At 39.3% G+C, this 27564-nt stretch overlaps 2 protein-coding genes across 2 annotated transcripts; both read right to left on the bottom strand.

Annotated features, from left to right (window-relative positions):
• Positions 1–1774: 1774 nt before the first annotated feature.
• On the bottom strand, positions 1775–14166 carry Smp_007960 (putative 4-hydroxyphenylpyruvate dioxygenase; the record flags this gene model as incomplete). The annotated part of the gene is made up of 5 exons (XM_018796978.1): positions 1775–2275; positions 4053–4159; positions 5598–5749; positions 13491–13636; positions 13682–14166. 5 exons carry the CDS (start codon positions 14164–14166, stop codon positions 2128–2130), a joined length of 1038 nt encoding a protein of 345 aa, XP_018652065.1. The 3' UTR covers positions 1775–2127.
• Positions 14167–19762: 5596 nt separating this feature from the next.
• Smp_007970 (hypothetical protein) lies at positions 19763–22775 on the bottom strand (the record flags this gene model as incomplete). Its single annotated transcript, XM_018796977.1, has 5 exons — positions 22606–22775; positions 22445–22574; positions 22211–22411; positions 22003–22179; positions 19763–20095 (listed from the first exon to the last, which is right to left on the bottom strand). The coding sequence occupies exons 1-5, from the start codon at positions 22731–22733 to the stop codon at positions 19763–19765; spliced, it is 969 nt and encodes a 322-aa protein (XP_018652064.1). The 5' UTR covers positions 22734–22775.
• Positions 22776–27564: the final 4789 nt, after the last annotated feature.

Genomic DNA, 27564 nt, shown 5'->3' with positions numbered 1-27564 from the left:
GGTCAATTCTTCGGCCACTGAAAAGTAAGTTAAGATTGGCGCAGACCAGGGCATGATCAGACTCCAGATAGGTATTCCAAAAGGAGCGGCAGTCTTGTACACAACCACGCCAGCGGTAGCTGATCGCGATGTGATCAATCTGAGTCCAGGCTTCAGATGCAGAGGGAGGACGCCAGGTGGCACACCGGCGATGACTGTGCCGGAAGTTAGTGCTAACCAGAAACAGGTTGTGGTCTGTGCACAGTTGCAGCAAACGGTCCCCGTTATCTGTCCTGCGACCAACAAGTCCCTATCGGCCCCCTGAACGACTCTCTTCTGTGCCTAGACGCCCGACCTGAGCATTCAAGTCTCCGGCTAATACTACAATATCTGTCGAACGCGCTTTCTGGAGAAGAACTGTTAACTGGTGGTAAAACTCATCCTTGATTGCATCCGGGCTGCAATCTGTCGGGGCATAGGCGGAGATGACGAAAAGACACCGCTTCTCACTGCTATCTGCAAGCTTAAGACACTAGAATTTGTAACTAAAACGTATTCAGGAAGACGCTGAGAAGTTATGTATGTCAACAAATGCATCAGAATTCAGTGCTAGTAAATACAAAACCCTTACAAATAAGCATTGTTTCGGTTGAACTAGTAGTCATTTGGATTTATTAGCTCAATGGTAATCCATTGGTACTTGGAATGATAGTTTCAGGGATCAAGACTTAGCATAAATGCGAGTCTCTGGATGAAGGTTTTAAATAGGGCGAAGAGGGTATCATAGATAGCACTAGGGATCAGAATTCAGACTTACCAAAAATTAAAAACCTTAAGACATATCGTCTCGCTAATTCTTACATATTTTCAAATTATTTTACTTGATTGCCAAACTTCTTGTATATCCATATTATTTGTTATAAGTTAATAACAATTGAAGACACTGTTACTTCTGTTTAAAAGGTTACTTTAAAATTGGTAGACTAATTACAACTTGAGCATATTACAGACAGTTTGGACGTTTGTTAGATGGAACATAAACACCAGGTAACAAAAGAGGATAAACTGTCTGAAACACTGTTCATACAATGTCATAAACTCTTAGCCCCTCGAGTCCCGAAATGGACATCAATGCTGAGATGCAAGTACATCTGACAGAAGAGTCTCAAACGGGACGAAACGTGAGTCCTGTACTCCACTGACAGACACCCTCCACCTCTGCTCATAATGCTTGTGAATTAAGGGAAATATCAAGGCGATTCGCACAAAAGCCACTTATGCCGAAACGGGTGGTCAGTTGCAATCTTAAACATTAATGGGAAGATTCAAACAACCAATAAATATAAACCGGCACTGTTTTCTCAATTTAGTTGTAATAAAACACAATAAGCGATACTACTCAAGTACATTTGCGAGTATGCATCATTTTTAAGAAATCAGACCTCTGACTATGTATCTTAGTTATTAGTGCTTCCTCGAAGAAGTAGATTGATGATTTGAAGTTTCCTACTATCCTACGTTAATGTTCCAAATTATTATGATGCAATCACATTCAGTTGATAAGTTCTTTACGAAAACAAAATAACCGGCCATAAAATTCGAGCGCTGTCTACTTACATTCATAAACTGTCAAAATGTTAAGAATACAACAGTAAAATCTATTAAATGAATCTGCATTTCGAATCAAGCTAACTGGTTCGAGTCGCCAAAAAGTTCTCTGTCATTTGTAGTATGTTTAGCATAATAATAAAGAAAAGCTTTCCTACATTAATCCTAACCTTATTCTAATAACTACGCAGAGTTGAATATCATTGTATAAAAATAAAACTATTAAGCATTAAACATTGTTTACGTAACCAAAACCAATATATGAGATAAGACAGAGAGTGTATTCAGTGGTTAATAAATGTGTAATGCTAGATTTCCGATAATCATACAAATATTGCATCCAATTTATATATATATATATTCCAGTATGTATCTGTTGATCTCTATTAATTAAGTGTAAATTGCATATTATTTCTCAAGTGTAAACGGGAAGCGAGGTGATAAACAGTGGTATAAAGAAAACGATGTGATACTCTCTCTACAACATAGCTGATTAAAAATGAAACATTAATCTGATGGTATACAATTTACTAGATGATTTTACAATGTTTGTGATATTTCCAATGCTTCCCACAAAGCATTGATATTATTTTCACCGAAACCAGTTGATTGATTACGACGTTCAATTAACTCCATGAAAAATCCATCTTTCTGAAACAAAGGTTCAGTAAATATTTGTAGTAGACTTCTAAATATTCACAAATGAGAAAAAGGAGAAAGAAGATTACCAAGTGTGGTTATGTAAGCAGATGAACAAATTAAAATATAATAGATAGATTGAAAATTATGACTCATTCATTATAGTTTTAATAAAGTATACAACAGAAAATAGAACCTCACTAATACCGTACTGAAAATTTTGCAAACAATCTCTTTATTGTCGCATGTCAGTTTAAAAAGCGCTTCCTGTTTTGTATATTTATACTACCTTTAAACCGATCATACTTTCAATTTCGTAAACAAAAAACCTCAAATTTAATGAACAGAAATTTTCATTTCTTTTCCAACAAAAAACCCAGTTTATTCTTTGAAAAAAAGAAGACGAAATGTTGACAAATAAACATGCGATAGTAGCGTATACAATAAGATTTAAATCCATTTGATTCTTAACTGTTTAACTTTGTTAAAATATGAGTAAATTTATTTGGCTTTGTTCATTAAAGTGATATGGACGATATAACCAGCTAGTTTAGGTAATATTCATACTCACTGCCTTCTCGTGGCGGGGGTGTTGTTTACGAAATTGAGAGGACGAAAAGCGAATGTCCGACGCTTTAATCGGATCGGTGGGCACGGAAAATCCACTTACGGGAGTTGGAAAACCTTTATTTCAGACCGATGGTGCACATGGGCTCCAGTATCCTGAGGGAACAAATGGCGTATGAACCTGTTGTTGGTCACCGGCTACCATGGGACTGCATCTCCTCACGATGCTCCACTGCCTAGTGGATCAGACCTTTAGGTCGAAGGCTCTGGGTGTGGTGCCCTAAGAAAACCACCTGTTTCACTTTGGGTACCTGGGCAGTATCCCAGCTCAAATGAGATTTGTGCAGCGCATATATATCTGGTGTCCCCATTCATAACATAATCTAATGATAACGTTGAAAAAGTAAGTAGTATCAGGATTTGTTTAAATAAACAAAGTTAATTTGATACAGATAAGTGAAATCATAAAAAGACTTTTTTTAAAAAAAGGAAAGATTAATTTGAGGTAAAACAATAAACAAATACTCAAGCTTGTCCATTCGATATTTTTCATTTGTCGACAATGACTTTGGTAAAGTAAGATTTAAACATGGAAGGCAATATTGGGAATTTATAAGTCTTAACAGTTAAGTTAACATTACCATGAGTAAAACCTCTGCTATGTCCTTGATCGGTCTACCCACTAATACGCAGACAGCTTGTCTCAATCTAGATTAAAACATTGACAAGATGACTGACTGGTCTAACCCTGAGGTTAGTACGAGTGAGTTCAAAGTGAGACTAACTGCTTAGGAGTAGAGAGACGAAAACTATTCTCTCACCTAACTGGCTGACAAGCGCGCGAGAGAGAAAACAAGTTAACTGGAACACTACTTAATTTATTTTCAATTCCGATTCACACTCCCATCTGGTTCCGATTTAGATTAATGTAAAAAGATACATGAATAAACAGATGACTAAACATGACCACAACGCACAAACAATTAGGAAAATATAAACTGGGGACTAGAGTAGAAAAGAGTACAAAAGATTACGTTCAAATTACAATAACTTTGGGGCAAAAAAGGCTTATGGTCTGTAGCATAAACTAGGGACAAAAATAAATGTCAGTGTTTTAAAAGCTTTGAATTGAATGAAATAACGTCCCCAAAAACAACTTCCGTCGTTTGTCAAGGATTCTTGTTTTTTTGTTCACATCAACTTCAAAAGTATCGTAAATTGTGTGGGCTTAACAAAAAATTTTCATTATGTTCACTTACCCTATTTGATTACCTTCATTGTTTAACTCTTTATCTACAAGTATTCCAGATGTTTTAAGTTTTTCTAAATCCAAAGAAAATTCTTTCAAATTGATACGCTGAGATAACTAAAACAGAAATGTTATTCAAAATGATATGAAAAAAAGTAATGCTTGATTTAAGATTGAATTCCATTACAACTCTGAACCTGGATATCAATTAACATGTGTTTATTATCCGAGTAACAGCCTATAGACAACTACTGACAAATTACTCAGCTGGCCATAATCAACGTAGAGCCTAGAATAGATGTATATTAGTTCAAGTTGCCATAGAATACAACGACGAGACTAAATTTACGAGATGAATATTGAAAGAGTCGAAACAATGTATTGAGAATATATTTCAAAATAAAAAATATATGTATGTACGACTAATAGAATTCAGAATCCAATAGTATGATAAAGGATGATCAATTCTGAGCTCCATCACTCAATGTCTAAGACTGCTGGTTGCGTTTATCCCGTAAATCTCATTACTCTTAGATACACTTCAATAGTATGAATATGAATAAATACGACGATAAATAAAGTTTTTACTGAATCTTACCGAAGCGTTTGCTATATGAAAATCAAAGCACCCTCTATGTATTTAAAAAACAGTTTCTTTTCATGGTTATAAATACTCAGAAAAGTGTTTTCTTGTCTAAATACTTCAGTTCATATTATTACTGAAAAAGGGTAATGCAAGACATTTGTCCCTCAGAGTTTAGGTGTTCAACTTTGAGCCACACTGTTTGTGTGACAGGTTAGTAATATTGTTAGACCGCCCAAAGCGAAGTAGGTAGTGGGGGAATTGAGCCTTCAGTCGACTAATATTTTACCTAGTAAACCACCGTTCCACCTCATATTAGTACGAAGTCCCCAATATTGAGACTCTGAACTCAGTGTATTTGTTTCTATACATGATATCATCAAGTGTGCGTAAAATCACTTAATGAGTATAATTTGGTTTAATGAGGACGCTTTTGAAAAACGTGATTTTAGGACTTGCTTTGACGTCGTGTTTTGGATAATCTATAAATAAACATTTCAATTTATCAGCCTTTGTGTTAACACTTTCAGTCATGAGAATAAAAGTAGTTCCGTTTTCCAAGTATAAGCGGTAGTATCGCAGATTCAACAGAGACGACACTTATATAGATAATATTTGAAAACACCTTTTCCGTATAATGGAGTTACATTTCAAAGTGATATAAATTCATGCATTTATGTTTTTTCAATGTGCATCATCTGCTTCATAAATAATAGTAAATTTCAATCTGAAAACTGAACTGATCAACAGCTTGATAAATTAGTGATCAGTAGCTAATACATTCAGTGTTTACAATTACTTTGATAGAGGTGATTAGTGTACAGATGAGAAATCGGGTCAATTCGCATCTTATAAAGTGTTGTCTATATCTGATTATTTGGTTGCTAACAATATCTAAGTTTCAGATGAACTACGTATTCAAAATGACTAATAACATAAAAATTGAGATTTTTTCCAAGGTAACTAACTTACAGTCTCATAATAGACGTCTGGAGCAGTGATAAATTTTATACCATTTTGACGACAGGTAGCTGCTGCATCTATAATGTTATCAATGGCGAGTCCCATGTGTTGTAAGCCTGGACCTGAATTAACTTGTAGAAATCGAGTCACTTGACTAGGTTCTACAGCAATAAAAAACAACTTCAGTTAGTAAGTTAGGTGTAAAAAAGGTGAGTTTTCACCTATATAAGATTATTTATTAAGACATTTTGTTGAACAAAAAACATGTAAGTGTGCACCTTTTCAATCTTTATCAATCTTTGAAATTCACTTTGAAAATACCACTGCAATTAAAAACATTGGTGTTAATGTAAATTCTGATGAGTTGTTTATAATCAATATAAGACCTGCTATTTATGTGTACACGCCCAAATCGACAAACCTCACAACAGCACAGTTTATTTATTTATTTATTTATACACATATATATTGGTACAAAAGGGCACCAGATACATATGCGCCACACAAAATAATGAAAGTAGGAAGAGAAAGGATGAAAAGATAAGGCGGACTGAAATGTACAACCAGAAGACTCTTTCAGTTAAAAAAGTTAGAACCACTCTTTATGAAGAAAGTAAAAGAAGGTTACAGCAGGTTCACCACGGGCTTCTATTCTGAGCCATATCTGATAACATCTCTAGCCACTGTGTTGCACCATCTCTCGGACCCCAGCCAGGGAGTCGTGAAGGATCAACAGAGGCTAGCCTTTTGCAGCTTTCTTTCATATCACGACACCATGTCATATACTGACCTCCTCTCCGCTTTTTCCAACCAGTCCCAGAGTCGGCAAATAATGCACGACGTGGAAGTCTCTGGGACGACATTCGTAAAACATGTCCAAGTCACCGAAGTCGGTGTTTCAAGATGGTGACACCAATTGAATTATCGTCTCTGCGCCCGAACACACGATGCCGAACCTCTGCATTACTAACATGATGTTGCCACTGGATGTCAGCAATCCTTCGGAGACAACGATCATCGAACACAGAGAGTCGTCTAACATCCTCAACTCGGAGAGGCCAGGTTTCACAAGCATAGAGCAAAACTGCTCTCACTGACGCGTTGTAGATCCGACCTTTTACAGCCAAACTAACATCACGAAGGCGCCAAAGATGGCCCAGATTGACATAAGCCGCTCTGGCTTTCATTATACGCGCATCTATCTCATCACTCACGCCACCACCAGCACTTATATAGCTACCTAGATACACGAACTTCTCAACTACTTCAATCTGCTCACCATCTAGGGTGAGTACAGGGTGAGAATCCTGTCAGTCTTGTAGGAGTACTTTGCACTTGGAGGGTGCAAAGCACATGCCGTACCTGCGGACACTGATTGCCAACTGATTAAGTGTGGATTGCATGCCTTGGGCATTATCGCACAGTAAGACAATATCATCTGCATACTCGAGGTCGAGAAGTCGTTCTCCAGGCAACATATCCACACCGCCATTACTTACATCCATCAGAGCTGTTTCCAGGATGTCGTCGATGGCAAAGTTGAAGAGGAATGGTGAGATCGGGCAACCCTGCCTAATCCCACTGCTCGAATGGAACAAAGGAGAAAGGTGGTTGTATGCCCTCACTCTGCCTGAGGTGTTCGTATACAGGGCCTTTAAGATGTTAATAAAGTTTTCAGGCACACCCTTCTTCAATAGACAATCCCAGAGAACAGTCCTGTCCAACGAATCGAAGGCAGCCCTGATATCAAGAAACACTACGATTGTTGGCCTACGATAATTATGACGGTGTTCTAACATTTGGCGAAGGGTGAAGATGTGATCAATACATCCTCGACCAGAACGAAAACCAGCCTGCTCCTCGCGAGTCAATCGTTCTCGGGTTTTAAACAACCTACGAAGAATGATAGAAGCCAATAGTTTGGACGCAATCGGAAGTAGACTTATCCCCCCATAGTTGTTACAGGAACAACGTGAACCCTTTTTAAAGATAGGGAAGACTATTGACTCATTACATGATGTTGGAACACTTTCTTGCTCCCAAACCTTTGCAAACAACACCGTCAGTTCCTTAGCCAGAAAGTCACCACCATCTTTAAAAAGAGCCAGAGGTAAGTCATCTGGGCCCGGTGATTTGTAGCGCTTCAAGATTTGGAGTTCCTTGTGGACTTCCGCCTCGTTTGGTGGATCAGTCGTCACCGGCCATGGGGGACAGGACAAACTGGTTGATGTTGCCGGAGCAGCAGGTCAGTTGAACTGCCCTCCAAAAAATTCCACCCATCGTCCAAGACGTCGAGAGATGTTAGTGATTGGCATCCCATCATCCTCGCAGATTGTTTCACTCACACCAGACTTCTTGCTGCCAGTGGCTCGGATGAGTTGGAAGAGCTTCCGGCAGTTACCAGATGCAGCTGCTGCTTCCATCTCATTAGCACGCTCCGACCACCAGGCTTCTCGGTCCTTACGCAAGCTTTGCCCAATTTCATTACGTAGCAGACTTCGTTTGTGGTCATACTCACGGTCACCCGGAGTAGACCGACGGGCTTCCATCAGTTGCAGCCAGTTTACTAACATCAATCCGTTGGTGGTGGTCAATTCTTCGGCCACTGAAAAGTAAGTTAAGATTGGCGCAGACCAGGGCATGATCAGACTCCAGATAGGTATTCCAAAAGGAGCGGCAGTCTTGTACACAACCACGCCAGCGGTAGCTGATCGCGATGTGATCAATCTGAGTCCAGGCTTCAGATGCAGAGGGAGGACGCCAGGTGGCACACCGGCGATGACTGTGCCGGAAGTTAGTGCTAACCAGAAACAGGTTGTGGTCTGTGCACAGTTGCAGCAAACGGTCCCCGTTATCTGTCCTGCGACCAACAAGTCCCTATCGGCCCCCTGAACGACTCTCTTCTGTGCCTAGACGCCCGACCTGAGCATTCAAGTCTCCGGCTAATACTACAATATCTGTCGAACGCGCTTTCTGGAGAAGAACTGTTAACTGGTGGTAAAACTCATCCTTGATTGCATCCGGGCTGCAATCTGTCGGGGCATAGGCGGAGATGACGAAAAGACACAGTTTCTCACGCCGGTTTCTTCTCACTTTGATGGAACTTTCTAATCTAACAGCACATAACCGACTGTTAATGGGGATCCAATCGATTAGTGCTGCCTCAGCTCTAGCCCTTAGTGCAACACCAACGCCTGCAAGACCGGACGAAGATGCCACAGAGTCCCCGGATAAGCGCACGTGAAACAAGCTTTTCGAAGCGACAGATGGAGAGCGAATTTGTAGTACTTCACTAGAGTCTTGAATACGGGTCTCGGATAGACAGCAAACATCAACATTAAGACTTTCTAAAGACATAGCCAGCCCCATCTGTTGTCCGATCTGCATTAGTGTGCGAACGTTGAAGGAAGCCAGCTTGAACGGCGTACGTGGTTTCAAAAAGACTGCTTCAGTATTCGTAATCGGTGGAAGCATTCACTTTCAACCAGACAGTGACTGGAGATCGTTTAGATAGGACAGAGTTTCCACCATGGGCGAGCTACTGCATAAGTTGGAAAGGAAGGATACACAATTTGGGAATAAAGGGAGTGAAAAAGCGACGTAGTAAATAATAGTAATAATAATAATAAGGTAATAATAATGATGTAAATTGTCTTTCTTCTATTAGGAACGAGAGCAGTGTAGTTAGTGTAGTGCGTCATTTCATGTCATTTGTGTGTGGGCTGTGATACTGCCCGGGTGCCCAAACCGAAGCAGGTGGTTTTCTTAGGAGGCCACACCCCGAGCCTTTGACCTAAAGGTCTGACCCACAAGGCAGTGGAGCATCGTGAGGAGATGCAGTCCCATTGTAGGTGGTGACCAACAACAGGTTCATTCGCCATTCGTTCCATCAGGATACTGGAGCCCATGTGCACCATTGGTTTGGAATCAGGGTTTTCCAACTCCCCTAGGTGGACCCTCCGTGTCCACCAACCCGGTTAAAGCGCCGGACATCCGCTTTTCGTCCTCTCACTTTCTTAAACAACACCCTCGCCACGAGAAGGCAGTGAGTAGGACTTCCCTGGTAGAGGCTATATATTCGCGTGGCCATGTGAGAGCATTTCGAGAGGGAGAGTGGACTCTCCCCACTCTCGGCTGTACCAGGGCATTTGGGGGCACAACAGCACAGAGTGAAAGCCAATTCAAATGATAGAAAATGAGTGAAGCTAATAATGTCGGTTAAAGTAGAAACTAAATATGAGAAATGTAGTCTAAAAGGAACAGATGAAATGGAATGAAATGGCACTAAACTCATAATTCGCAGTAAGAAAATAAATGGATTCAAAGAAGCCAGTGAGACGAATCCGGGGTTATAATGTCCAAAATTTTAAACCAGAGCTTAAAAATAATGAGCCCTTCCTAAGCTGGAACTATGCATCTACTGATCTGCATCCGAATGTCCTGGTACGGTAGAGGGTGAAGAAGAGTCTGATCACCTTGAAATGCTCTCATATGGCCACGCGTATACAGCCACTACCAAGGAAGTCCTACCCACTGACTTCTCGCGGCCAGAGTGTTGTTCACAAAATTGAGAGGACCAAGAGCTAACATACGGTGCTCTAACTGGGTTGGTGGATATGGAAGATCCACTCAGAGGGTTAAAAAACCCTGATTTCAAACTGGTGGTGAACATGGGCTCCAGGATTCTGAAAGAACAAAAGGCATATGTGATATATCCTAGTGAAGACGTAAATACTGGTAACTTTCAGGACCTATTAATGAACTATTATTCTATATATATATTTTTATGGATTAACTACTGAGTAACTAGATTGTGTATATCTATACTCATCTTATTATAAGATTCATTTTGACCTATAAATTATTATCATACGATTTACTATTCCCAAATTATACTCAGTTTATTGATTACTGTCTCCCACGTTCGCAGCCACATTTTGGCTTTATTGTGTATAAATATTACTTCCTATTTTATGGTATGATGAGGTCTGTTTGGCTGGTATATAAACCAAGTATGCTTGACATAAATGATTCGCATAGCGAAGCTTTTATTGGTGTTCTGGACTGAATTGGAAGGACTAGACGGACAAGGGACCAGTAAGGACGCTAAACTGCTCATACCAGTTGGACGTCATTGGTTAGCACGGTATTACGATTAGAAATGTCGTATTCCGATTGGTGGGTAATTCACGTGATAAAAAGCCGGACATATGATCAATAACGAATTAGCATACGGTCCTATTTTTTAATAAGTCATAACACTATGAACCTGTTTTTGGCCACCGACTGCTATGGGACTGATTCTCCATATGTTGCTTCATTACCCTGTGGATCGGACCTCTAGTTCAAAGGCTTGGGTAGTGGCCCACTTAGAAAGCCACCTGTTTCAGTTCGGGTGCCCGGGTAGTATCCCAACCGTATATTCATGCTAATCGAATGAAAAATACGTACGAACTGCATTTTGATCCTTGAATATTTTAATGAACATTTTAATTCTAGCCAACACTGTAGACCAGTAGAATTAGCATCGCACAAGTAACTAAAAGGGTCTTATGACATAAAAACTGGGTGTTTTGTGTAACTGGGGAAGTGTTTTTTAAACGACTAGCAGGGACAAAAATTTTTATTTGAAGGGAATTACTGTTCCATACAGGATAGAAAAATCAAAGCGCTAAAAACCTTAAAAAGTAAGTGAACCTATGCCTGAACGAGAGTCCGTTAAGAATTACGCATTCTCTTGTAAAAATAGTGGAAATACATGCTTCTTCTTAAACATTACGTCATAGTAACCGTAAAATGATTTATTACGGTTGGCCAAATACAGTATTACATCGAGACCTGCTGTTGTTACTACCAAGACAATAGTTATTGTAATCTTTCACACTTTAATATTTGTAATGTTGCAGCTTTACTTCATTCAAGTCTATTTTTGTTTATTAATTTCATCTGCACAATACTATAGATACTTTGGTGTTTACTCATGTGTCTTTCCTTGAGACATAAAAACTCTCTTGGGATTCCTTTTTTTTTCTCTTCCACTTATTCGCACGTGGATTATCATCGCTGAAGTGTTGTTGTTCATTAGCTGATTGATCTAATTAGTTACATTAGATTCGTTTCGCTTTAAAATAATCTCAAATCTTGTCTTTAATTTTAGAACTCTAATCAATCCATTTGTACAAACCATGAACTTTAAAAAAATTTAGTAAAGCATTATACTGAAATATACAGTTGATTGGTCATGGGTCAAAAAGAACTCATTTTACAACACAAACATGTCTAAGGAACAGTAAAAACCTAACTTTTTCTATCAATATTCTATAGCTTTTATGCGAAAACATAGAAAATATATCTAGAAAAGCACGAATGGAAGTACAGAATAAAAATTTCATAGTCAAAGCACCCGATAAAGTATGTAAACATTAACTTCGTTGCAACCGATTAAGAATAGTACCACTTAAATATTTCGAAGGCTACATATTCTACCTACCTCCACAAACATTTTGTGTGCTCTGATAAATTTAGTTTAGTGGAAAGTCAGTCAGTCAGCGACAACGTAGGACCAGGCACATATATGCATCGGTCCAAGTTGCCATACCTCATTAGCACAAAAAGATGAACACCGGATTCATAGAAGTAATTAATTCAGTGGTGGTAGTATATAAATAAAGGTTGTGTATAAGGATATAGTATAGGAAGGAAAAAAGTTATGAAGCGATTTTAATCTCAAGGTTTAAGGGAAGATAAAGAGTGTATACACCTACGCCATTGTGATTGATTCTGAGCCATGTCACCAAGAGTCTCCAACCATTGGTTACGATAGTCACACGGACCCCAACCAGGTAGTCTGCATTTACCAACATGGCTCAGACTAGAAGTTAGTGACTTCAAGCACTGATGCCATGTTTTGGTTTGGCCGCCCCTAACTCTTTTCCAACCATCCCCTACACCGGTCAACATTGCGCGTCGTGGTAATCGGTGTTCAGGCATACGTAACACGTGGCCCAACCATCTCAGTCGATGAACATTCATGATCTCATCAACTGATTTACCATCATTCCCTAATACCCTGCGTCTAACCTCACTATTACTTACCCGGTTATCCCAGCAGATGCGAGCAATATTTCTAAGGCATCTGTGGTCAAATACTAGTAACCTACGAGTATCTTCTACTCTTAATGGCCATGTTTCACAGCCGTAAAGTAGAACAGAGCGAACTGCTGCGCAGTATACTCGTCCCTTAATTGATAGACGGATATCTCGTCTTCGCCATAGATGACGTAAGTTGGCAAAAAGCCAAACGAGCTTTTTGAATCCGTGCTGAGATTTCGTCAGACACCAACCCATTAGGGCTGATCAGACTTCCAAGATAAGTGAAGTTGTCGACGCGTTCGACTACTTCACTCCCTATCCTTAGTTCAGGTGTTGACGCAGGCCAGTCCTGGAGTAACAATTTACATTTGGATGAGGAGAAACGCATCCCAAACATCCTGGCATTATTACTCAGTTCTAACAGAAGACTCTGCATTTTGCCAGCGTCTTCACCAAACAGGACTATGTCATCTGCGTATTCTAAGTTTAGTGGAAAGACGAATATTTCAACACAAAATCTTTTAAAAATATGTTGTTTGATCTCATCTACAAGTTTTTTGGGACTATTGACGAACACTAAAGATAAATAGGTTAAAATTAAATACAATGTGGGTAGGATGACAATAACAGCCACTAAACCTCCTTTGTTGTCACAAAAACCAATACTAAACAAACGAACCATTTTTGCTTATTTTTTACGTCATTTTATCACTACCAAACTTGTTTCTTGTGAATATATATTAATACGCAAAAATACCAATAATTCGTAAATCAACCAACAATGAAGCTTAATACATTTACGCAACCTACCTGAATCTTTTGTGGGTTCAACAAAAACAAATTTACATGCATTACGGTAATCAGAACTCGAAGTTGGATTTCTATGGCAAACTGCCTTCAACATCATTCCAGTATTTTTGAACTTTACTATAAACCCTTTGGATTCATCTTCCTGTCTGTTTTAGCATCCATAAATGATCATAAACTATTAAGTAACTCACATATTAATGAATATGCGTTCCATTCCAAATACTGTTTTGTACCAATTCACAAAAGTATCTGAATCTCCGATTTCCCCAGCGATTGCTATATGGTCAGTATATTTCACAAAAGAATTGGGATTCGATTCATTCTCATTTAGCACTTCCTCCAAGTCATCATTTGCACTCTGTCCCGGTAATGTGTACCCAGGCAAAAACAAGCCTTCATATTGTGACGAGTCAATAATTGTATGAAGCAAATTCCCAACACATGATTTGACCACTCCTAGAACAATTTTTCCATCATAATCAGTATAAGTAGTAGGTTCCAAAAGAATATTATCAAATCCAGAAAATCGGGAAACTCTTTCACAAACTTCATGCACGTCAGCTACTTCTAAAGCAATGTCAAATGGTCCATCACGTTGTGTACACCAGTCACTGATTTCTGAGTGGTACTTGAATGGATGATAAACACTGGACAATGTTTGGATTTTGTTAAGCATTATTACCGATTGATTACTTTTTAGCACTAGATTTATTTCTGAACCGCGTTTGAACAAACAGTGGAGCGTGAAACCGAAACCCTTTATTAGTGTTTCACAAGTCTGCCATAAACTTTTGGTAGCGAATCGAACATGATGAACATTTTTTAGTAAACTCATATTTTAATTTGACCTAAAACAGTAGTTTTTTTTTAAAAAAAACTATAACAGATGACAGACTTGTGCACAAAAAGCAGTCATGTGGAGAAAAACAATAGATAAACAGTGCAACAAAAAATGGTCATGTAATATTTTGAGTAAAAACAAGCAACAGGATAATGAGCATTTATTAAAAAAGATTGAAATAAGTCTTAAAATGTTTAAAACAATACCCACTCTGAGGTTTCATGCTTACTATGATTAAACACAAGCTCCGACATCAAAATAAAACACACCATCAACCATGAACTATTCGTTGGTTTGTGATACACCAAACTACTAATAGACTAGCTGGGATTCGGAAGATGGTAATTGAGTATTGAAGAGCCTTGACAATATAGCCGAAGTTTAATCTCAATCATAAGAATTCGGAATATCTTCACATAATAATACACCTGGATGCATTATTATGAGTTATATATTCACACCTATTCCATTTGATTCTATTCGGTTTGTCACTACAAGTTAAAAATATGGACAAGGTGTTGTATTGTTTCAAGCAAGATTGATTTATGATTCGCCACACTTAATTCAAATACTTAGGTCGATTACTCGGTAATCCTAATAAACTTACTTCAGTGTAAATTTCTTAATTAGATCCTTGTAGTGATCTGCAAATTATTTCTTTTGCAGGTCCATCGGTAAGATCTTGGGCAAGCAACGGTCGGGTTGAGCAAGCTGAGCCATGGATGGCCATTGAAAGCCTTAAAGTACACGGAGTAACTAAGAAAATTAAAGACATATATTCTAGATCTTTTTATTTCATCTCTAGTATTTTGAAATATACATGATGGATACTGCGGGTACTAAGATGAATTTTAAAGACGTCCACAGAACGTGAACAAAGTGATACAACAATAACTCTGTTAGCAACACTGAAAGGATTAGGATAAAGACAGGAAAAACATATCATCCAGAACAAAAGTCGTTTTAGGCAGTTCGAGAATTCCTATAGTGGGCTGTTTATCACACTAGATAGGAAATAGGTGCAGTGAGATTCTTAAGAAAACACCAGAGTAGCGCAACGAAATTTTCCCATACTTCTTGTTAACTGGTGTTTTTGGACGAAAACAAGGACAGTAGCTTCTCTCAACTCAAAATCACCTTCTAACAAACTATCTAACTCTACAAAACCCGTTTCCGCAATGAAATTACATGCTTTGAGTATTTTAGCGGCAAATAATCAAATAAAAAGATATAGGAAAGAAGCAGAAATATGGCATTTCAAGGGCCTTCATTTCCCAACTTTGGAAAAAATTTTTAACTCCAACACTACGATTTCGGGAGACCACTCCTGCACTGCCAGTCTTCTGACTGGGGTGGATAGACGGACTATCATCCTTAATCCTAGGGGAAGTTGAATGTAATTTATCTCGATTTCTAAAAAGCTTTTGATAGGGTCAGTTATAGATGTCTTATCAATACGCTTAAGCTGATGCACATCAAGTCAACACGGACAGACTGATGTAAGTCATATTCATAAAGTCGGATTTTCAAGCTCAGGATAAACTAATTTTTCTCTGATCACAGAACGTCTTAATGAGGTCCCCCCCCCAGGATTTGGTACTAGGACCTCTTTCCTTTTAAACTTGTAAGAATGACCTTCTTCAAGTATCGTCCGAGTTGTCCTTTTCGTTTACTATGGTAAGCTGTGGAGAGACGTTTATAACCAGAATTATAAGCTGAAACTTAAGGACTAACAATACAACTTAAGCAATTACTTCTAAAAGTGTTCCAGGTCGAAAATGATCGTTACCAACTTACCTAAGTGCGACTGAGAGGTGATCTTTTAATGACTTGTAGCATCCTAAACACTTAGACACCCTTAAACATACCTATTTAGGTTCAGTTCTGACACAAACCTCAGGATTAATACACAGAAATTCCAGGTACAACATTGCAAAATGGAGTGTAGACACACCATATGAATAGTCACGTCCTAGAATTCGTTACCGACTGAGGTGGTCCAAACGACTTTCCAAGAGTCATTCAAGATGAAACTTGATATATTCTTAAGGGTTCATAATGGTATTTCACATTAATCTAGTAACACTTCTCTATTGCTTGTTTAAAATACCCATCTCTATCTGGAGCATCGCTGACCCATTGCTATTAGACGCACAAGCCTTTTTTTTCAAAAGCCCCTTCTATTCCGTCCACAATCATCTAAATGATTTTACATTGGTAAGGAGTACACTTATATTGGTAGAAAAGGTGAATCAAAATAAGTCAGCATAATTTATATTGATGCTTCATACACCTTAAAAAAGCATAAAATCTTCAAGTTGTCAGTCAGATAAACGAAAAAGATCTTTTAACACATGCAAACAACTGTCCGAAATGATAGTGACGTCTAAGAGAAGCAAATGAACTGGAAAATGAAAATGCAACTAATCAAATAAACTAGATTGAAAATTTCATGATTTAATAACTGGGTCTTGCTACTGTGCAAGATCCCAGTTGATTGAGATTTACTGTGAGAAGTTACCCGGAAATAGTCAGATATCTTTATAATATAGTACCTGAACAAGAATCTCCTTCCTACAACCCAGATGCAGATGCGAAGTAACAAACAGCCTGCTATTTGTGCCAATCGATCACTGAAGCCATTATAATAGCATTTAAACAGATCCCAACAGAAGTCCTGTAGACGAGATGTAATAGCGAGGTTGGGAAAGTCCCCATTTATTTCAATGGTCACTAAAGGCTAAAACGATACTGTCAACAATAAATCCTTGTTCACACAACTGATCAACAGTAATTTCGGGATTTTTTCCCCAAAATCTCCCCGGACTTGGAGGAAAACCCCGAAATTCTCTATGATCCGGAGACTGAGACGTGTATAGTTGGATTGCGAAAACATGAAAGGACGTACAAGACCAGGAGCGACACAAACAGAACACAAGAAAACTCGGAATCCTGTGGATAAGTAGCAGCGAGACATCTATCTCGTAACTATGGGTGAATCCAGCAAGCCACTTTTCGCTGTTAGAAATATCTATTACTGATAAGGCTAAACTTTACTGCAGATCCAACGAACGCTTCGATTTCCTAAAGGTCACAGCACCTGAACACGACTGAGCGTTAAGACGACTTTTGGAGGACTGAGCTAATTAGGATACAGAGAGTGGGCGGCAAACCAAACCACAACCGCGACCTTGAGCAATTTTAGACATAACCTTGGCGTTAGTTAAAAGTAGCCAACCACAGTGCAGACTACCTGCATCGGCTTCACAGCATAGGCAATAGGGAAATATCACAATGGACTAGAAGTTTCAACACCATTATTGAACTTACTAGTGCTAAATTTCGATAGCTTAGACCTTAAGGCGAGACTAAAGAACATGGACGAGCCAATCAGAAGCTTTCGCGGGTTTTCAAGGTCACGGCGCTAAGTTCGGTACCTGACGCTTACGTACGGTCAGTTTGCAACGGATTTTAAAGAAAACATGATAATTAAGCGTCTACAAGATAAGTTATCATGAGATTTTGGCGCAGAATTCAATTATACATTTGGATAGAGTTGTGGCATTATAGCTGATGTCAGTTCGTGATGAAAACCCTAAGTATAATTCCTAACCTTAACCATGAACTGTAAATCATAATTTGAATTCTTCACACAGGTTAATAACCCTCATTTAGTCTTAGTTATTACGTTGACACTCTCAGATTCACTCTAGCGTCGCTCAAATGTCGTCCATAATTTATAGTCTCCTCTTAAACCCTAAACCGTAACCCTAATCCTAAACCCTAAACCATACCAACATACCGACAACACTGAAACTATGTAGTCGAGGCTGAAAGAATTCTCGGGACTTTATCATGGTTCCAGAGGTTGACTACTATGGAGCCACATGGATGAGTTCTTGTGCCGGATGCACCATGATTTTAAAACTTCTGAACCTATATCTGACCTTGATAAGTTTTTGATTCATGTAAAAGAACAATATCCCCCTTAATTTTTGAGTTTTGTATAATATATTTTTACTGTATGCTAACTGTCTTCTGATTGGCTAATATTTCTCAAGGTCATTTAAGATTCGTTCAAAGGTCGTCCATGTTCTCTAGTCTCGCCCCCCAAACACCTCAACCCTAGTTCCTGACCTTAAGACCTTATATCCCAACCTTGAAACTTTATTTCACGAAAAAACCACCGTCCAATATTCTTTAAATACTAATTGTAATCCAAACCGTGAGATACAGCAACAAAGTACCTGCAACAACCTTTTTCATTCGCGCATCGGCTAGCTTAATCTTTACTAGACCCTCAAGGCCATCAATTCAGCATGGTTTCACCGGAATGAATAATTGTTTCCTGTCCTCGAAGAACTAAAATGCTTACGTACTTTCTACATGATTGACAAACTATACGTTTAAGCTAATCAGATATGATATAACGCATTCTTGATATCTGGACGGATTTTAAAGAACTACAATAAACAGTCTGTGGTTTATTAAAAGCTTTCGAAGAATTCGCTTGAGCGTATGAATAACTAGCTAGTGAAAATCCTGAGATTGATAAACATATTGGGTCTGAATATAGATGAAATTGAGCGATCCATAATATAAAGATGACATGACTTGTTTCCTTAGGTAAAAATAAACGAACCACTGAGATCGAAATGCTATAACATATCTGCATAATTGACCAATCTTAAGAGCTACTAGGATGTCAGTTCGAAGAATTATTTCCATAAGCATCTAATATTTTCACTAGAAATGGAAAAGTAATTTACCTCTAGGGCTGTCCTAGAAAGCTGCTTTTGTAGGTAAAAACGCATATTTGTTCAATGCGTGATCATTCTAAAACTGACTTTCCTTATGTACTAAAGAACTATTATCACCAACAATGAGCCAAGCCTGGCAGTACTGACGTTAACTGTGTTATTAAGGATGGCAAGAAGACAGATTAACTTCGTTTGCATGCTTATGAATAACTGGTTTAGATATTTTTTTAATAGCAAAGCCTGAATATTTAAGTGGTTAAAAGCCCCCACAAACATGCCTTATAGGATTACAGAGACAAACGAATGCAAAGCTACTCAATCAATCCACTAAAGTACGAAAACTCTCAATTCAAATGTCTTTCGGCAAGCCTGTAAGCCGACGGATATCGGTGAATTCGGTCGCGTGAAGTGACAGAAAAACATAAGCTCTAACATTTAGATAGTCGATGCCAAGTTAGATCTAACAAAGCCTACTGTATCTTAGTAATAATGAGGTCTTTTAGACTGATAGTAACCAGAAAGGCGCTGAAGTTGGACGTTCAAACTGGAAAGTCAGAGTATAAAAATTTGACTTTATTAATTTATGATACACGTTGAGGGTAGAGAAGAAAGCAAATCATTATAAATCTGACTGGTTGAAGACCAAGTTAACACTACAACAATCGGCTAAATTAATCATCAGACCAATCGTCATTACGTTTGGAACCCTTTTTATTCTTTTTCTTGGACTTATTTTTGTCTTTTTTCCCGGCAGAAACTGAAGCTTCAGATGACTGAGTAATCTGGCTTACATTCGATTGCGATGAAACATTTTCAGCTGGAACGTTTTTCACAACTGTTTTCTCCCCAACTTCTGTTTTTACTGTTAAAGCAGAGTCTAACTTTGTGCGTCCTTTGTGACTACACTTCGTACCATCGACAATTTCTATGGAATAGTGACCCTTTATTTCGTTGTGGAGAAGCGTTTCAATAGAGCCATATTTCTCAGGTTCAACAACAGCAGTCTTAAAAGTAAAATATGAACATTTTCTTGAATACGACGAAAAAAGAAAACACTAAATATACTGACATGCTAACAATATGAAAATCCGAGTTGATTTAGCCTTTACGACTCAAAAAACATTTGCGGAAATAGGTGATGTATTCTAAATCATAAACAGTCCAGGACCTGGAAAAAATATGTATTATTTCAAGTTGCCAGACTTTTCACCAGTACACCATAGGATCGACAGAATACTAATATCAATGTTAGCGAAAACTAAAGATGTAAATTAACTCAAAAGTGGGTTAAGCTGGCAAATAAAAAGTGTTAACTAATATCAAAACTTATAGAGGGGTAAAAACTGAATGCACTCCGAAATCGTGTCTGCAGTTCTGAAGCACAGATTAGGATTGTCTCGCAAACTCCAACCACGCGATTAAACCTTACAACACAGTGCAGTTCGACACCCAATGATTTGATGTAGTAAAGTTAACTCGACCTGACTATCTTAGGTTTTTTGTTCCATTTTACCACTACATTAACATTTTTGCACGTTGGGACACATAATAGATAGACATATGTGAAATGTCCAAAAAAAACTCAGTTTAAAAAACCCTACAGTATGACTAACCAAAAGATTAAGTTTACCTATTACAAAGAAAGCCTTAGCACTACTCACTCAGTAGGTACAGTACATTTTAGCACTGCACTTGATACATCATACACCCCCGGCTAGTACAGACTCAATGAAACAGGTTATTATGCAGTTATAAGATTATATGAGAGACAACTACATAGTATACTGTATTTTCGACAAGCAAGAAGACGTATTGCACGAGTCATACGTATAGGAAGTTGGTAAATACATGTAAACCTCCTGTATGTATCGATTCGTCAGTCACAAACCCTACACATTCCTCTAGGTTGAGCGAAGTCAAGCGGATAACCACTCTCAAATATAGTACGTCAGCTTTAACGACATGAGATAAATATATAGGGTGGGATTCTAGAGTCATAGTCAACAGAATATACGTTGAAAAACAGTTTAGTTTACGGTACCAGTTGGGGATGAGGTGAAGTATGATGTCAAGGCAAATGGTAAAAAAAGTGTTCCAAAGGGAGGAAGAGGTATATTTGTGGATAAAGTGTGTCAAATTACCGTCAAACCCAAGCGGGACTTTCACTTTCCCGTTTCCGATACTGAAGGACCTTGCAAATTGTATCGATGGTTTTGTTGGCTTAGGAGGATGACTATATAGTTCAAAATATATCAGACTGAATTTGATCGCAAACTGCAATTTAGTTTAACGATATACTAGCTCTACATCGTAGAACCTAACTTCAGGTGTATTGAGCTAGCTACCATTTGTTGTCAACGTATACATATAGCTAATGCTGATTTCGAAGCAGAAGGGACGAAATATCAATTTTGTAACTGAAACAGTAAAGTTACATGTCGATATGAAGCGACCGGTTAACCATCATGACGGTACCAGATAAACTGCATGGGTTTTATTTACTCTCCAGTTTAAGTAACATAACGCTTCTATACCAAACTAGTAGTGTTACTTTCAAAATGGTTGGAGATAGGATTGAATTTTTCCCTTAGCAGGTCTCCTTATTTAATAGCAGTGGATCGTCGATCCTTTCAGATGGGAACCTAGATAAATCCGATGACTAAAAGAGAAATACTGATAAATCATAGTGGAATACTGTCCTGAGCCTTTAAGAATATGTCAAGTCTCCTCTTGAATGACTCCTAAGTTGTTTGGATAACATCGGCCATCAGCGAGCTCCAGAATTTGACTACTCACAAACAGTGTAAAAAAGTTTATAGATATTTAAAAGTAGAAGTCCAATGTCATAAAAAGGACGGATGACATTAGATTAGTCGATAAAGTTTATCGAAGATGACAAATCCGAACTAACCAGATCGTAAAGTCCGTCGGAAGATTCACTTTGTTGTACGATATCATTGCATAGTTGTAAAAGTCTCTCAATAACAGGTTTACATGAGTCTTTCTGTATGGTAATATTCACTTCCATCATTGAAGGAGCAATTTTAAATCCGGGAGCCGACCGCAATTGTTTAATAACCTCTAAAGCCTGGAGCGACTCGAATTGCTACTTGACTTACATGCTGTTTAGCACTTTTATTAGCTTTCAGGGAAATGTGACAATCTTTCATCATCTTCTCTATCATTGTGACAGTGTATGCTCGATTGTTTTCAGGGTTCACGCATCTTTCAGACACCATTTTAGCCACATCTCTAAACAAGGCCTGTTGTCCTACAAGGCGTTCCTTTTCCGTGAGTTGTAATTCTCCATGTTCTAGTATCTAAAAGCTTGGGATATTATAACGACAGTCTACTGTCTGTATTATTTGTTTTTCATCTTCTGTGCGGAAGTGTACATACATTTCCTTTTTGTTAGCGAACTGACCTTTTGATACATTCGTGAAGACACAATGAGCCTGTAAAACCTCATCTAAATTAGTTTCACTGTAGCGTAATTTGATAGTTTGAAACGTACAGCTTATCTCTCCATGCTTGCACTTTGTTTGGGTAACATGCCAACTCGTAACGATTACCGCCTTTCTTAAGGCGAACTACAGATATGTTAGTCAACCGTTTTTGGTTCGTAGGAGTGAAGAGAGCCATCAAATAAAGTCTACACGATATCACAGTAACAGAGTCTACAAACCGTCCGCGCGGAAAATCAACGAGGTTCAATCTTTGGTAATAAATGCATTAGATCTGCTCACTTGATCTAGTCCATAAGGTTTCATTGGAAAAGTAGAATAAGTTTGCGCTCAAAGAACTTTAGCATCATTTTATCACCGACACATCATAGCTCTCATTTTTATAAGAAGAATCAACAAACAGTTTATTACATGGTTTCTGCATTTGTGTTGTTGAACAGCGTTCTTCGTTGTGAAGAATTCTGCTACTTGTTACATTTCCTCAAGAAGCTGAAGCTCTAAACTAATTAGTTATTAGCGGAAGCGTCAGAAAAGTAACAGTTACACCAATCCACCTATAGTAGTGAATAAATCTGCAAAATGAACAACCGTATAAGTCTTTAATATTAACGCTAACCTCATTAGTTTAATTGGACACACAATGGCTAAAAGCTCTAGGCCAATCATCCGTACCAGATCACCAATTGGTAGCTCGTGCTTCTCATCCACCACAACTACTAGTCAGCTTAGTTCATATACTTCCTGACGAATCTACTATCTTCCAGAATATCCTCTCACTTCTTCATTCTTGAGTTCTAGTTTGATAGGTTTGTAGAGTTAAATAAATCCTCAGAATCGATAACTCTGTAAGTATTCGACATTTGATACTGACAACATTGGTTTAAACAGCCTCACCTAGCTGAAGAATCTTGGTCGCGCATCCGCACCAGATCACCAGTGAGTACGCCGTGCTTCACTTCTCTTACAACCACTAGCCAGTCTAAATCAGTCACTTCTCAACATACCCTTAACCTATCAAATATATTATCAGAACTCTTCGCCTTTGCCATCTGATTTCACTGGTTTGGCACGCTTTGATCATAACAGATTGTAGCTGTAAATAATTCCCCAAAATCAATAGCTCATTAAGTGTTCGACATTGGATGCTGACCACGTTGTTTAAGTGGACTTGTTTAGCTGAAGGCTTTCGGTCATGCATCCGCACCAGATCACGTTTCAACACAGCGTGGGACACAGCTCCTACGTTTCATTAGCCAGCTTATAGAAAAGGTCCTCGATATATTGGTAACGAGTCAAATATATCTTTCCTGCCTCTTCTCGTCTGACTTCTGATTTCTATCTGACTGGGAACGATCGAACATAGAAGGTGCTACTGGTATCCAGTTGTAAAACTAGAATATCCGTTGCATCATCATTGGTGAACCCGACGTGATCTGGTACACCAAGTCAATATACTGTGAGTCTGTTCCATTTTGGAATATTATTATTCATTGTTATTCTTTATTTGAATTTTATATATTGTGATATACTTTTTTCGCGAATTTTTTTTCTCGGATATATTTTACTTAGACATTTTTCGATATCTATATTACTATGACGGAACACTCTCCTAAGGTTCTTAAGTTTAAGTCTATTCCCCCTATTTCGATTCAGTTAACGCCATTTTGGCCCGACAATATCGAGTCCTGGTTCTGCTATGCAGAAGCCGATTTTTGCATGCACGGAATCACGGACTCGCGCACACGTTTCCTCGCGGTAGTTAAGGCGTTACCGCGCGAGTTTAACAGGTACGTAACACCTAGTATGTTTACTAGTGATGTTTCCGAACCTTACGAATCGCTTAAGCTATCGATTTTAAAACGAGGAGACCTAACTGATCGACAACGGTTAGACCAACTCCTTAACAATATCGACTTACAACATGGTTCTGCGACGGACATGTTGCTTAGAATGAGAGAAGTCATTGGCCAACGAACTTTCGATGATGGCCTATTTAGACAACTTTTCTTGTCTAAACTCCCTCAACAGGTGCAGGCAGTGCTTGTTTCATTTCAAAACAATGCCATAGATGAACTAGCTGCATCTGCCGATCGAATCTTGGAAATCACCAAATTTTCTAAGGCCGAGGTTTTTACTATCAAAGAAAAACCCCAATCGACCTCGACTGACATGGCCGAACTATGTCACACGCTTACACGATATCTTAGAGTTCGCAATGACCGTAGTCGGTCAAAAACCCCGCGTAGAAGCGCCTCACGTAAGCGATCTGGCTCTCGACCACGAGAGACAGACAACCCCGACTGGTGCTGGCATCATAACCAGTACGGTAAGTTTTCCAGAAATTGCAGGAAACCTTGCAATTATCCGACTTCAAAATCGACTGACACGAATAAGATTTCGGGAAACTTCCCAGCCGGCACGCGTTAACGGCAACCGTAGCCGGCGAACACAGCCGTCTCTTATATGTCACGGATGTGACTACGAAAGTTCGCTACCTCGTCGACACTGGCGCAGAAGTTAGCGTTCTTCCAGCAAATCTCGACGACAGACTTCGCGAGTCTGTTTTAAGTTTACAGGCGGCAAACGGAAAGCCGATCGCTACTTACGGTAAAAGGTACGTCTACCTTAACGTGGGTTTACGCAAACCCATACACTGGATTTTCGTTGTTGCAGACGTCTCTATGCCAATCATTGGTATAGACCTGTTACAACACCACAATCTACTCATCGACACACGCTCACGAAGGTTAATAGACGGAAACACTAAGTTATCCGTTTGCGTAACTCCTTGTTCTGGTTGCAGGTTATCCCCAGTCACGATTAAGCACGCCATAGACCCCTTGTACTAATCAGTACTCGACAAATACCCCGGGATATACCAATCGCAATCGAAATTACCTTGTGTAACCAGCAATGTTACACATCACATTTCGACTACAGGACCACCTGTATTTTCGAAAGCTCGAAGACTCGCTCCCGAGAAGCTTAGGTTAGCTAAAAACGAATTCGACCACATGATGGACCTAGGGATAATTCGACCATCGAATAGTCCATGGGCATCCCCATTGCACATGGTCCCTAAAAAGGACAGCAATGATTGGCGGCCAACTGGTGATTATCGGCGTCTGAATGCTAATACCATTCCTGATCGTTACCCGCTGCCTCATATTCACGATTTGACAGCTACCTTGAAAGGTACAACTGTCTTTTCGAAAATCGACTTGGTTAAAGCTTATAACCAAATACCGATGGCACCTGACGACATTCCTAAAACCGCCATCATCACTCCCTTCGGTCTTTACGAATTTCTACGAATGCCTTTTGGTTTAAGAAATGCGGCTCAAACCTTCCAAAGGTTTATAGACGACGTCTTCCGAGGTCTCAACTTCGTACATGCGTATGTTGATGACTGTCTAATAGCAAGTCCGGACAGAGAATCACATCTCAAGCATCTGGACATTGTTTTCGATCGACTCCAAAGGCATGGCATTACTGTCAACATTCAGAAATGCCAAATCGCAACTAACTCCTTAGACTTCTTAGGACACACTATTGATGCCCAAGGCAGCCGAGCAAAGTGGCGGCCATTCTGGATTACCCAGAACCGACCACGATCAAGCACTTACGAACTTTTAACGGACTCGTAAGTTTCTATAGACGGTTCATACCTAAATGCGCATCCCTAATGAAACCGTTAACCGATCAACTTCGTGGAAATGCGAAATCATTTAGTTTAGACGACATAGCCCGTAAAGTATTTTCCACAGTTAAGGAACACATCGCTAAAGCAACCTTGCTTGCTCATCAGGACACTCAAGCACCCATTAGTATCGCAGTAGACGCATCCGAATCAGCAATCGGAGCAGTCTTACAACAATGGGTTAACAACTCGTGGCAACCTTTAGGATTTTTCTCGAGACGGTTGCTAGACGCGGAATCTAGGTGCAGCACGTTCGGTAGGGAACTCCTAGCTATGTATTGTGCTGTACGGCATTTCCAACATTCCATCGAAGGAAGAGAATTCACGCTTTTCACCGATCACAAACCTCTTACCTTCTCTTTAAATTCATCTTCAGACAAGTACTCACCGCGAGAGTCTCGACAACTCGACTACATTTCGCAGTTTACTTCAGACATACAACATATTTCTGGAGCAAACAATGTAGTCGCAGACGCCTTGTCTCGAATTAGCTCCTTGAACAGTTTCCAAGGAATCGACCTTCTTAAACTCGCTCAGCTTCAAAAAGAAGACATTGATCTTCAGCATGAGTTATCCTCGACAACTCTTAAACTAAGTATTAGGCAGATGGGAACAGGTAAGGAAACCTTACTCTGTGACACATCTACAGGTAGGGATCGTCCAATTGTACCAAAACATCATCGCCGCAACGTCTTCAATACGTTGCACAATCTTTCTCATCCAGGTGCTCGTGCAACAATCGAACTTATAGCCGAACGGTTTTGTTGGCCTGGCATGAATAAAGACGTGAGGGAGTGGGCACGCTCCTGTGTTAGCTGTCAGAAATCTAAGGTCATAAGACATAACAAATGTCCCTTAGGCTCTTTCAAAACCCCTGACGCTCGTTTCGACCACGTCCATATAGATTTAGTAGGACCCTTACCCGACTCGAACGGATACTCATATCTCCTAACATGCGTAGACCGTTTCACGCGATGGCCAGAAGCAGTACCGATTAAGGACATTACTGCTGAAACCGTGGCCCGTGCTTTCGTCGAACGATGGGTAGCAAATTTCGGCTGCCCTTCCACAATCACTACAGACCGCGGACGCCAGTTCGAATCTGGACTTTTCCGTTGTCTGACCTCACTATTAGGAATCACGCGCTTCCGAACGACCGCCTACCACCCACAAGCAAACGGGTTGGTAGAACGTTTTCATCGACAACTAAAAGCTTCATTATCAGCTTCAAACGTTTCACAGTGGACAGACGCTCTTCCACTCGTCTTGCTAGGTATCCGAAATGCAGTGAAAGCTGACATTGGATACA

This window comes from Schistosoma mansoni, chromosome 4 (assembly GCF_000237925.1).
Source record: "Schistosoma mansoni strain Puerto Rico chromosome 4, complete genome".
Lineage (NCBI taxonomy): Eukaryota > Metazoa > Platyhelminthes > Trematoda > Strigeidida > Schistosomatidae > Schistosoma > Schistosoma mansoni.
Note: the sequence above shows the minus strand (reverse complement) of the source record. Positions and strands in the feature narration are given on the sequence as shown.